The sequence below is a fragment of the Cydia amplana genome, chromosome 27 (assembly GCF_948474715.1).
Source record: "Cydia amplana chromosome 27, ilCydAmpl1.1, whole genome shotgun sequence".
In the NCBI taxonomy this organism is placed as follows: domain Eukaryota; kingdom Metazoa; phylum Arthropoda; class Insecta; order Lepidoptera; family Tortricidae; genus Cydia; species Cydia amplana.
The window spans coordinates 611,170-623,459 of record NC_086095.1 but is presented as its reverse complement, the minus strand read 5'-3'; the positions used below and the strand labels follow the sequence as shown (position 1 = coordinate 623,459).

The 12,290-nt window shown below is 39.2% G+C and overlaps 1 protein-coding gene across 1 annotated transcript in view; it reads right to left on the bottom strand.

The window, feature by feature from the left end:
• Positions 1-234: 234 nt before the first annotated feature.
• The window catches only part of LOC134660382 (uncharacterized), a 30,276-nt gene continuing 18,220 nt past the window's right edge, over positions 235-12,290 (bottom strand). The window contains exons 11-14 of the mRNA XM_063516115.1: positions 11,337-11,426; positions 5,937-6,072; positions 1,134-1,292; positions 235-517 (exon numbers count right to left, since the gene is read on the bottom strand). Of these exons, the coding sequence (XP_063372185.1) occupies positions 286-517; positions 1,134-1,292; positions 5,937-6,072; positions 11,337-11,426 (617 nt within the window). The 3' untranslated portion in view covers positions 235-285. The remainder of the gene's footprint in view (positions 518-1,133; positions 1,293-5,936; positions 6,073-11,336; positions 11,427-12,290) is intronic.

Genomic DNA, 12,290 nt, shown 5'->3' with positions numbered 1-12,290 from the left:
TGCGCTTTTCATTGACCAAAAAAATCGTCAACCTTACGATCACCGACTAACTAAACGAGATAAACCAAAAACAGTCTTTGACAAACAATACTACGAACTTTCACATAACAAAGATTGTCGTCGTTGAAAGCGCGTTGTCGGCATCTATTATAATGCTGCAAATTTACACCGACAAAAATCCACCGACTAAACTAATCGCCGACACTTGTTGGCGTTGCGACGAGCGCCGTACGTTGTCGGTGGCGAGAGCTTCAAACGTTCACCGACAAAAATCCACCGACTAAACTAATCGCCGACAATCTCGTTGGCGTTGACGTCATCGATGGCGGGTATGTTGTCGGTGGCGAGCATGTGCGCGATGGAGTTCATGTTGTCGTTGTCGAGCGCGTTGTCGGTGGAGTTGAGACTCTCGCCGCTCTCTCGTATGGAGTTGAGACTCTCGCCGCTCTCTCGTATGGCGTTGAGGGAGACGGTCACTCGTTCTATATGTTCCTCGTTGCTATTCACGTCTTCGTACCTATTGATATTAATAAGTTTATCAAAAAAATATCGGATAAGATAATGTTTTAAGTCCCTATAAAAATATGATCAGTCATACATTTAAAATAAATGAAATCTAGTAGAACTGATTACTGATTATATTAAATTAATGTGTTTTAAAAGTGTCCAAAATTATATGATTGATTAAAAAGAAAAAAAGAAGAAAGAAAATACATTTATTTAACGCCACAGCATAGTACATAAACAAGAAAGGCATGCAGACGGGTGTCATTCTGAATTCCTAACAACGTTTGTCCTAAAGTCACTTGCCCTAACTGGTTTGTCCTAATGTTCACATGCCCTAACGATCAATTGTCATAACGATTATTTAACATAATGTAAGGTTCTGAAAAATGGTTACGTTTTAGAACTTGCTGCCACAAAAGTGGGTTAGGTTAGGGTTAGAACTGCGACCCTCGCAAAAAAGAAAATATGCTTAATAACATTAGGATAAGCGATCAATAATTAGGGAAGCCAAAATTAGGGTTTTTAGTGTTAGGACAACTGATCATTATGACAAACAATATTAGGGAATGCAAAGACAGGAGAAAAGACTTTAGGATTCAGATATAGATCGCTTGCAGACATTGTACCTTGGCGGCATCTCGGTGTTGTTATCGGCGTCGGCGTCGGCGGCGGCGGCGGTGGTGTCGGCTGTGTCGGCGCGCACGTAGTCTGGCGGCGGGCCGCCGGCCTTGCGCCACGTGTACGGCGGCGGCCGAGGGCACGTCGAGAAATTCGCGCCCAGGAGTCTACACAAATGTATTATTAGCCAATAGCACAGAATAAATAATAGTACTAAGTACAGAAGACGCACTCTCTAACAAAACGCGTGTCACGATCAGTACAGATATGGCCGCTAGGTGGCGACAGCGCCACGCGCGGCTTATGGCTTTCCCCAAAATTGGGGCCGAACGGATGTACTTTTATCTACCTGTAGCAAAGCGACGAAATCACGGAGTGAGACACGCCTGCCAATAGGGATGTTTCCTCTACTTAAAATAAATTATTTCAAACCGTGCACGAAATAAAGCACCAGATAATTATTTTTAAACACAATTTTGTATTTAATAAATCGGATTGAAATATAAAAAGTAGGTGAGTTTACCGTGACGTCGCTACATTCGTTTTCATATAAATTCCATATTAGAAAATCGTTTTGACAGTTCTAAAAAAGAAGCTGATTTGACTAGTAGGAATGTAGCCTATAGTGTCCCATTGCTAACATCTCACTCTTTTCCTTCCGCGTATCCACACTACACAATCTCAAAGGCGTCATCTCTCGTCATTTCCGATGAGGTTTACGGTGCCGCCTTACAATTTGTTATTTGCTATTTTTGAGAAAAGAAAAGGAAAGGATCCCAGATTTGAACCTTGAGGTACTCCAAGGGCTGCTGCGGGCGACCTAGCTGATTATTACCACTAATATTTATATTCTGTAGTTTATCCGAAAGATAGAATTAGACAAGGCTAAATGAACCATTATCATACCAAACAAATAAATTTTCTTTCTAAATTTGCTTGATTAACATAGTCAAATGCTTTCGACAGATCACTTGAGTTTTTTTCTGATATGAAATATACTTTTGGAAGAACCGAACCTGAAATGACCTGAATCAGTATTAAAGCGATATATAAATTCTAGTGCAGTCAGTCTCAGATAGAGAGTAACGGCCAAAGTGGCTAAATATATCGTAAGCATCGTAATACACCTTTTTACCATAGAACTAAGGATGAGTTCTGATCAAACTCGACTCGGAAAAACGTCATTTTGAAAACATTAGCCTGTTCCGTACAACACAGACTTCTTTATACTAATGTCAACGATTAAATATCTTTCTTCTTTCTTTTATCTTTTATTTCAGGCAACTAGTGGCCCATACATAAATACCTTAAAAAGTAACATACATATTATAAAAATATAACCAAACACTAAAAAACACATTATGATTGCGATGCATTACGCAATCCCGCAGTGTCAGGGAAAATATGCCCCAATGACATCCGTAGACCGTAAACGAACATTTTCGACGGATCCATATTTGTTTTCAAAATGGCTGGCGTTATTCCGAGCCTTCGTTCTGATAAATTTGGCCGCTTTGACAGCCATTTTGGCTTTGATAACTGTACAGACAGGTATAGTATAATGCAAGGATCTCCAAACTTTTTTACCTGGGGTCCTGGGGGCCATATTGCACTTCCACAAACTTTGACGCGGGCCACCATCGGTTTTATTTTTGCGCCGGGAAAATCGGTTATCCTAATGGCTCCTCTACACGCAGCCATGCGGTAGAATGAGATAGCAATATCCTATTGCTCCCTCTAACGCATAAATGCGTCCCTTGGAGTGGCCGGCGCTGGGCCATCGTGTAGAGGAGCCATAAGGCGAAGGCCCACTGTTGACCACCGTGGGCTGCCGCGTTAGCTGTCCGCGGGCCGGATTGAAACGCCTCGCGGGCCGGATTTTGCCCGCGGGCCGGGGTTTGGAGACCCCTGGTATAATGTACAGAAACCTGGTTAATTGACACCTGGATAAATGCAAAACCTCAATAATTGCAACCAAAGGTCCGGTCCCGGTCCCTTGAGACCAAAAGGCCTCTATAATTGAAATTTTGGAACCTCTATAATTGCAATTTAGATTTAATTGCTTTTCGGAATTTTGCCTCTGTAATTGACACTGTGCTAAAAAAACCCGTTATTTTAGCTCTTCTCATTACCTCTATTATTAAAATAAAAGTCTTACTTATTACCTCTGTAATTGAAAGAATGTAGACTTGTAGAGAGCAGAAACAATATTTTAATAGCAATGATAATTTTATTTTAAATCTTCATCCGGAAGTCAATTTGTTTATTGGCTATCTATCACAGAGTGTAGTAGGTGAAATAGTTTTGATTAAATCAAAAACATAGTATGCTTTTGACATTCCAATTAAACTTTCTTCTACAATTCAAGGGATTTTTTAAAACCCAAATGACTATAAGAAAATAAAGTAGTAATTAATGTAGTGTAAAAGTGCAAGTTACATAATATATATAGACCAGAAACCCAGAATGTAAGCTTGTAAATCTTCTTTCAATGGTTATTTGCACCTCCATAAAAGCAATTTGTCAGAACGCAACCTCTATAATTGACACAACGATTTTTTGAACCTCGTTAATTGGCACGACCTGCTTAATTGAAAAACCTGGTTAATTGACAAAAAATTGCCGGTCCCTTGAGATTGCAATTATCCAGGTTTCACTGTATATCGTAGCTAGCAGCGGCGGCTGGTAGCTATGTATTATGGGTGTTCACTCACAATAAAAAACAAAAACTAAACCTACACATTTTATTAACCGTCGCAAAGTACCTAGATGTCGGTTTCCGTCCAGATCTCTCTCATAGATTTTCGGTATTACGAATATCTTGACGACCGATAGACGCCAACTGCAGTTCATTTTACAAATGGATGTAATGTTTTTATTTAAATTTTATGGAAAGATGTACTAAATTGTTAACACACCTACTTACTTATTTCGCTCCAAACAAACTCACCGCACGTCGCCCGCGCCCGAGCCAAACACAAAACATATACTTTAAGACCTTTAAGTAACACGAAAAACATAATAAGCTAGTTACTTTTATCACATTCACACAACACAACCACGGTGTTTTTGCATATTGATCTGAATAGTAAATATATAAGTTTTTGTTTTTGACTAACATTGTTACGAAAGTTCAAGGTCGTCCATAATTGAACTCGAGTCGATTTTGTAAACTTTTTCACATTCTCACGTTTAATTCATTAATTTTTAAACACCTCACAACAAACAAATTATGTGCTTTAGCTGTTTAAACTCTTGTTTCATTATTTATAATGAAAAAAAAAAGCCAAAATTGCATTCCCGCCTTTAAAATTGACTAAGGTCTGTTTAGAAACAAGTGACAACAACAACATCAACATGGCGCGCGGGATGCGCGCGCAAGGTCAACCGGGCTCGGAGCGCCGCACCGATTTTGCCTGTTCCCTCATAGAAAATGTCCTGTTTCACGCGCGGACCTGTGTCGAAACTTCTCTTTCGCTCTTATTGAATGTCCTATTGATCGAATGTACTAAATCTTTTTCCATAGGAGCGCAATCTAAAGCGCTCCGCTTCGCGCGTTACCTTTGATTTCTATGAAATTACGCCGAGTAGGTAGTGGTGAGCTGTCTACAAACTTATAATGAATAAAGGTTATTATTTAATTGGTATTGAGTTTTTTACGATAGATCTTAAATAGTAATATATTAAATAGGTGGTATAATTACATTTTGATTATATATGGGAGTGCACCGCACAAGCGCTCCTTAAGGCCAGCCGCGCCTGGTAGCTAGGGCTTGCAATTCGAATATTCGAATATTCGAATTTGTCGAATATTCGACCTGTTTTGATATTCGAATATTCGGCCGCTCAGGTTTCGAATATTCGAATATTTTTTATTACTATAAAAAAATCTATGTCATCCGCTGTAGTTACAGTTTCTGTGTGTTTTACGGGTATTTACAGTGAATGAGGAACGGCAGGTACCCAAATACGAAGGAAATAATATTTTTACTGTATTCCTCTCGATAGACTTCGTGAAACCTAACTCAATTTAAAAGAAAACGAAATCAAAAAGTATGTTATTTTTACGGTGCGTAAGTTTTAAGTTAAAGGGTCATTCTGTTTATTCAGTACAAGCGTACGTTAAGCGAATTTTTGAAGTCTAAACCTTGCCACTTATCGCAATTCTCACATTTAATCATACCAAACCTGCCCAACTTGGTAATCTAACCATGCACCATTAGCTGACGAATAACCCGAACCCAGTACTCAACTAACTTTTTCCCTTAAATATTCCAATATTATATAATTAGCCGACCATTAGGAGTAATAACTTGCCAAAACAAATAAAGTCAATAAAGATTCAAAATACAATGAAATTAAAGTCCTTTTTACAGGCCTCTGACTCCTCTGAGTGATTACAAGTTAATTTAAATCGGAAAATAATTACCTACTGAAAAAAATATCTTACATACCTAGGTGTTTGGATGGTTAAAGTTATATTATTTCACGCAACGACGCATTTATAATAAGTTTTATCTAGAAATATTAAATACGTCTAATTTTGGCGTTTTACTTGTTTTTATAAATGTGGGCATCTTATAAATAGTAGGATGATAAAATCTAGTCAATTAAGTGGATTTCTGCCAAATATCCTTAGTTTTAGCAATATGTGATAAAAGCTTTTGAATAAAACGATAATAAATCGATTTCTCGTTCCTTTTCTTATTTTTTAAAATATTCGAATAATTATTCGAATACGTCGTCAGAAAAAGTCGAATATTCGAATATCTGAAAGTTTCGAATATTTGCAAGCCCTAATCGTAGCCCACCTGATGGTGCGTCCGTTGAGCGTGTAGGTGTCGGCCGAGTGGCGCACGAAGTCCAAGTCGTGTATGTTGATCTCGGCCACGCCGGGCGTGCCGGGCCGCGAGCGCCCGAAGCGCGGGACCGACAGCTGGAACCGCCCTGTTACAACCGGAAAATATATTAACCCTTAAATGCGTAGTGTTGCCAAATGTCGACAAAGCCATAGAGAAATAAGTAAGACAAGAGTGCTCACTCCATACATCAGTTCAGACTATTAATTTCAGTGTCTACATCTAGCATTGAGTAGCGGAACTATCAGTACTGCTACTTGACAATAGATGTAGCCACCGACCGGAAAGTCTTATGCTGTTGAGATAAGACTTTCCGGTCGGTGCTACATCTATTGTCAAGTAGCAGTACTGATAGTTCCGCTACTCGATGCTAGATGTAGACACTGAAATTAATAGTCTGAACTGATGTATGGAGTCAGCACTCTATGTATTTTTTTCTCTATGCTAATAGCTATAGTGATGGGCAGGACATCAATTTAAAATGAGTTTGTATGAGTACCTCTTTTTCAAAAATGAGGTGTTACAATGTCTTACTTCAAATGAGGTGAGGTACTGGCATATTTGCATATTTTCAGCATCGGCATCGGCTATTTTCTCCGATAAGTTCAGAGCTTATCGGAGTTATCGGCAACAAAAACTAGTTAAACCGAATTTTTAGTCAAACACAACTTGTCAGTCAGTAAGAACCAGGAAAGTTATACTCATCCCATTCTTTTGGATGCTAGTACTAGAAAAGATAGAGTTATAGACAGTATGATATATATGATTCTCTCTATTTGGTATGAGACAGTCCTGGGCCAAACCATATAATATAATTATACTCCTATTATCCTTTACACATAAATATTTAATTTGAATGCAATTCTCGAGGTGAAGAAAAAGAAAGACAGATCAATTTAAGAACTAAGAATCAAACCAAGGACCTAGTGACCTACATCCTACATAGAAACTTTGATGCTTTTATGAAACTTGTTCTAATTTAGCTGTTTTATGGATTGTTCAATTCAATTTCAATCCTTGCTACTTGATATTATTTACAGTTTAATAATAATATATTTCAATAAGAATAGTAGCCTTAAAACTGCACGACTGTTTTTTAGCAAAGTAAGGAGAACAAATTCCATATTTTCTTCTAATTAGATATCATTATAGATAAAAATAACTAACTTACCACTTCAGATCATTTAACAGTAATGTGATAGTAAATAAAAGCACATTCGCGCCGCCGGTAACGCAGGCGGCAATCTTTTTTACTACATTTTCGTATGCAAAAGACACCAAGGTAAGGTAGAGCCACGAGCCACAGGTATATTTAATCGTGTAAACAATGTCCCGGTTTAGATATTTCGGTATATATATATATATATATTAGTATTATCACTATAAGACAACATATTGGACTCATAAACTAAACGAAGATCTTGTTGCAAACTTGTTCCGTCACTGTCACTACTGTCAGTGTCAGCTGCCTATAAATTGCGTTTCATTTCGCACTATTTCTTGCGAATTCAGTCTTACTTCATGGTGATTGTTGAGATTGTCAAGTGAAGAAATAGAATAGAGTCTGTGCGGAAAGAGAAGAGTCGTGGAATGTATGGGGCTCAATACATTCCACGACTCTTCTCTTTCCGAACAGACTCTAACAGGAAATTTGCATTCCCTAAGCCCCCTCCAGACTATGCGCGTGAATCGCGGCGCGACTTCGCAGAGCGAACATATCACGACGTTGAATTATGACTCCACACTCGCACACTTCACGGTGAATTCGCAGTTTGGTTCGCGCCAAGATGGCGGAAAAGCATCAGCTGATCGAGTTTAACTGTCATTTATCTACGGCATCATACTTGCTGTGGCTATTTTTCCATTTTGTTTTGTTGTAAAACCGTAAATTATAGACGCTTTATATAATATAATTAATATTAATCTTGCAACTGATGAGCCAAAATAGTGAGTAATGTGGAGTCTTGCTAGTTCGCGCTTCGCGCCTCCTTTGACGCGGGCCGAAAAACCGACAAAAAATGGGGAACAATGCGCGAAGGCGTGAACAATCTGCGAAATCGACGCCACACTCGCGTTCGCGGCTTCGCACCGCGATTCGCGCATGAGTGTGGAGAGCCCTTATGAAACAGTCTATGAAAATTGACATTTATGTGTCCGTACCTGCTGATTCGATCGGAGAATTTCATCAGATTGGCGAAAAATTGTCTTGTCTGGATACCACTTATTTCAACGTTGTTTACGAAGAACGGTAACAAAAAGTAATACAAATTCAAATCATTACGTAAAGTACATGTTTATTACACTTAGTAAATTATACTTACTATTTAATTACTACACTAACGTAAATTGTCACATTTTGTGTTAACCACCGACCGTATTCACCGTATTATATTGCAAAAATTTAAATAATATTTTGTTCAGTAATCCTTTACTGTTTCTAAGCATGCTTCGTAAATGCTCACGTCACATGCATGCTCAGTCAGAGGCGAACCACGTTCGACGTCTTGCCGCCCTGTCACACTTACGTACGAATTTACAAGTGCGACAGAGAAGCAACATGTCGAACTTCGTTCTGATGACTTAGATTTCCCGCGCCCCGCGCCATTCGGCCATTTTGACAAGTGAGTTAGGATCAAAAAGGCGTAAGATGTATGAAAGCGTGCAGCACTTATGAGCACTTACGCTTGTTGTCTTTCGTGTTTAATTTTTAACGTATTTTCGGTGGTGAAGCTGTGATATTGAAGTGTCTGTCTCACTCCCTCTTTTGGTATTCCTAATTCATTGTTTCATTTTGAAAGGATTTTTAATAGCCAGTAGCCAGTACTCTCGCGCGAGCTACGAGACGAGCCGCGAGCCGCGCCACGAGACGCGAGTCCACCGTTTACACTCGCGTTCGGCTTGTCATTCGGTTATAAACCTTATGCCGTGCCGTTAGTGTTTAAATTATATTAGTTCGACGAGCTTGCGAGCCACGAGACGAGCCGCGAGCCCACCGCTTACACTCTCGTCTCGTGGCGCGGCTCGCGGCTCGTCTCGTGGCTCGCGCGAGAGTTTAAACCGGCTAGAAGAATTTGAAGTGTTCATGTCAATGTCACAGTGACGAGGTGAATGGTACAAACTCAACGCATTTCTCGGTGGACCTTTTGCCATTGCAATAAGGTTTGTAGTTCGGCAGTTGACAGTGTGGACGGTTACTCGTTTCTTAATTTGAGTGTCAGTGAGCCGGCGAGCACCTAGCGGCTCGCGCCTCGCGCGAGAGTTGGTTCAGTTGGTTGTGAGGGGCGTGTAAGCTATTAGGCCCGCGAGGCCCGCGAGTGAATTTGAAAGGATGAGAGTTTTTTGAAATTTGAAGTGTGTGAATGATTTGTGTGGCAAGAGGTGTATGTGATGCGCGCGAGTAAATGAGTAAAATGAATGGAGGAGTGAAGTAAGACATTTTTGCGGTGTGAAGTACTGCGACAATTTAACATAATGAGCGGTACAAAAGAGGTGCCTCGCGAGTGAGCGACTCAACACTAAATAGCTATATATTTCCAAAAATATGATTTAGCCTATGCAACTTTTAACACTGATTTCGCAGTGAAAATCGATGAAATAATTTTTTTACTATTTTTCTTAGAAACGGCAAATAATTATGTGATACATATATTAATTTCGGGCAAAAAGAAAAAAATCATGCATTTAAGGGTTAACATTTACGACTTAAAATTACAATAACATAACACTTCGATTTAACAGTGGCAAACAAGTATATAGCCCGCCTGATAATAAGCTGTTGCCTATGGACGCATGCTACTCCGGGAATGTATTTATTGTGATTTTATTATTGTTTTTTTCGGGTTCCGTAGCCAAATGGCAAATAACGGAACCCTTATAGATTCGTCATGTCTGTCTGTCTGTCCGTCCGTATGTCACAGCCACTTTTTTCCGAAACTATAAGAACTATGTTGAAACTTGGTAAGTAGATGTATTCTGTGAACCGCATTAAGAGTTTCACACAAAAATAAAAAAAACAATAAATTTTGGTGGTTCCCCATACTTACATCATATAATAATATAATAACATCAATAAATTGCTGTGATAATTAGCTTAAGATAATATTTATGTTAACGATTCATAAGTGCTTGTTGCTAGGCCTACATGAATAATAGTACATTATTGTCGAGGTTCGGAAGTAGCTACTTGCAGGCTGAGGATTCGTTTTAAACGGACGACCTTGGGAGTCCGTTTAATTGAATCCGAAGCCAGCAAGTAGCCTTCCAGCCGAGTCATATATAGTGCTTTTCTCAAAAATGGTGCAAGAAATAGAAATATTTTACAGAACTTACAGAAGCAATCGTTCTAATTTTCCATTAATTTTCACAGAAAAAATACAACCATAAAAAAAATTTGCTTGCCGCCTTTAAAAAAAAAGAAGTGTATTTTTCTGCTGAAAATACGCAAACCTATTTGAGACACCTAAATAGTCGCGGTACCAACATTAAGCCTGTAACAGACTATCGCACCGCACCGCGACCTTGGAGCGTCGCACCCATAAGTGAGAGCGAGAAAGAGATATCTGTTTCTCGCTCTCACTTATGGGTGCGACGCTCCAAGGTCGCGGTGCGGTGCGATAGTCTGTTATAGGCTTTATAATAATAAGTGCTGATCATCTGTTTGGCTGTTTAAGGGACCTATGCCTTCATTTGATATGGCCATTTGAAGTTTTAAAAAGTTTGGAACTCGTTAAATAATGGAATTTGTATGCGACATTGCAGTCCCGAAATCGAGACTGCAATGTTTTTAACTTTTTAATTTTTTGAATGACCATAAACTACGCACTTCGCGACCTATTTTTTAACCGGCAACGTCGACTTTGCCGTCCATTTTTGAGAAAAGTATATTTTGAGTTTGAGTTTGCTTGGAACTGAAACTCAAATTTTTTTTTTCATTAAACCGATACGTGTGGGGTATCTATGGATAGGTCTTCAAAAATGATATTGAGGTTTCTAATATAATTTTTTTCTAAACTGAATAGTTTGCGCGAGAGACACTTCCAAAGTGGTAAAATGTGTCCCCCCCCCACCCCTGTAACTTCTAAAATAAGAGAATGATAAAATGAAAAAAAAAATATGATGGACATTACCATGCAAACTTCCACCGAAAATTGGTTTGAACGAGATCTAGTAAGTAGTTTTTTTTAATACGTCATAAATCCCCTAAATACTGAACCCTTCATGGGCGAGTCCGACACGCACTTGTCCGGTTTTTTTAGCTCGTCGGTTCAGTAAACGCGCATATTATAGCCCGCCAGATGATAAGCGGTCACCGTAGTCTATGGACGCATGCACTGAACAGAACAATCAAATTACCTAGTTGGAGTGTGAGGCGGCGGTCTAAGTCGAGCCGGCTGCGGTACATCTCCACTGGCGACATGTAGTTGAGTTCGCGTCCGCAGTTACCTGAAAATTCAAGTACAATAAAATATGAATAGTTGCTCTAGAGAACATAATTTAATTAATTAATTTTGTATTAAGCAGAAACGGTTGCGAACGATGCGATGCGATGTTCCAATATGATTTCGAACTCTGGTAGCCGTTTAAGAAGTGTAGGACTCTTATCTCTTATCCAGTGGTCGTGGGTTCAAGTCCCACCCAAGACAGTGAATTTTTCCACTTTTAATTTATTTCGAAGCTTAATTTAATTAATGTCGTTGAATTAACCTTAATCGCTTGGGACGAATAAGGGACAAATTACAAAACATACGAAAGATTACTGTCTCTCTCCCCCTCTCATTTCAAACATACTTTGCTTTCACACTTTGTTACATGTCCATAGGTTTGAAAGGGGCAAGTAAAATGTCAGGATGGCCGAGTTGGTTCGGCCATCTTGATACTTTACACGTCCCTGTGGCCAATATTTAACTAACCCGTCTCCGCGTTGAGGAAGTACTCCTGGTTGATGTCGTCGTAGGTGGCGCTGCGGTAGTCGCGCAGGCTATTTAACTCGTATTTTTCTATTTTATTTGCACAGGAATATATATAGTTTGTCAAAGGACTGTCTCATTTCAAACATAGACAGAGATAATCATACTATATTTGTCTTACACTAGTACTAGCATCCAAAAGAAAAGGATGTCTCGTTTTTTTGGTTCTTATTTACTGACAAATTGGTTTGACAAACTATAAATGTCAGAGAGAAAGATTATTTTCTTTCTGCAACCCGGCTATCCTGACATTTTACACGTCCCTGTAGACATTTTTTTTACTAACCCGTCTCGGCGTTGAGGAAGTACTCCTGGTTGATGTCGTCGTAGGTGGGGCTGC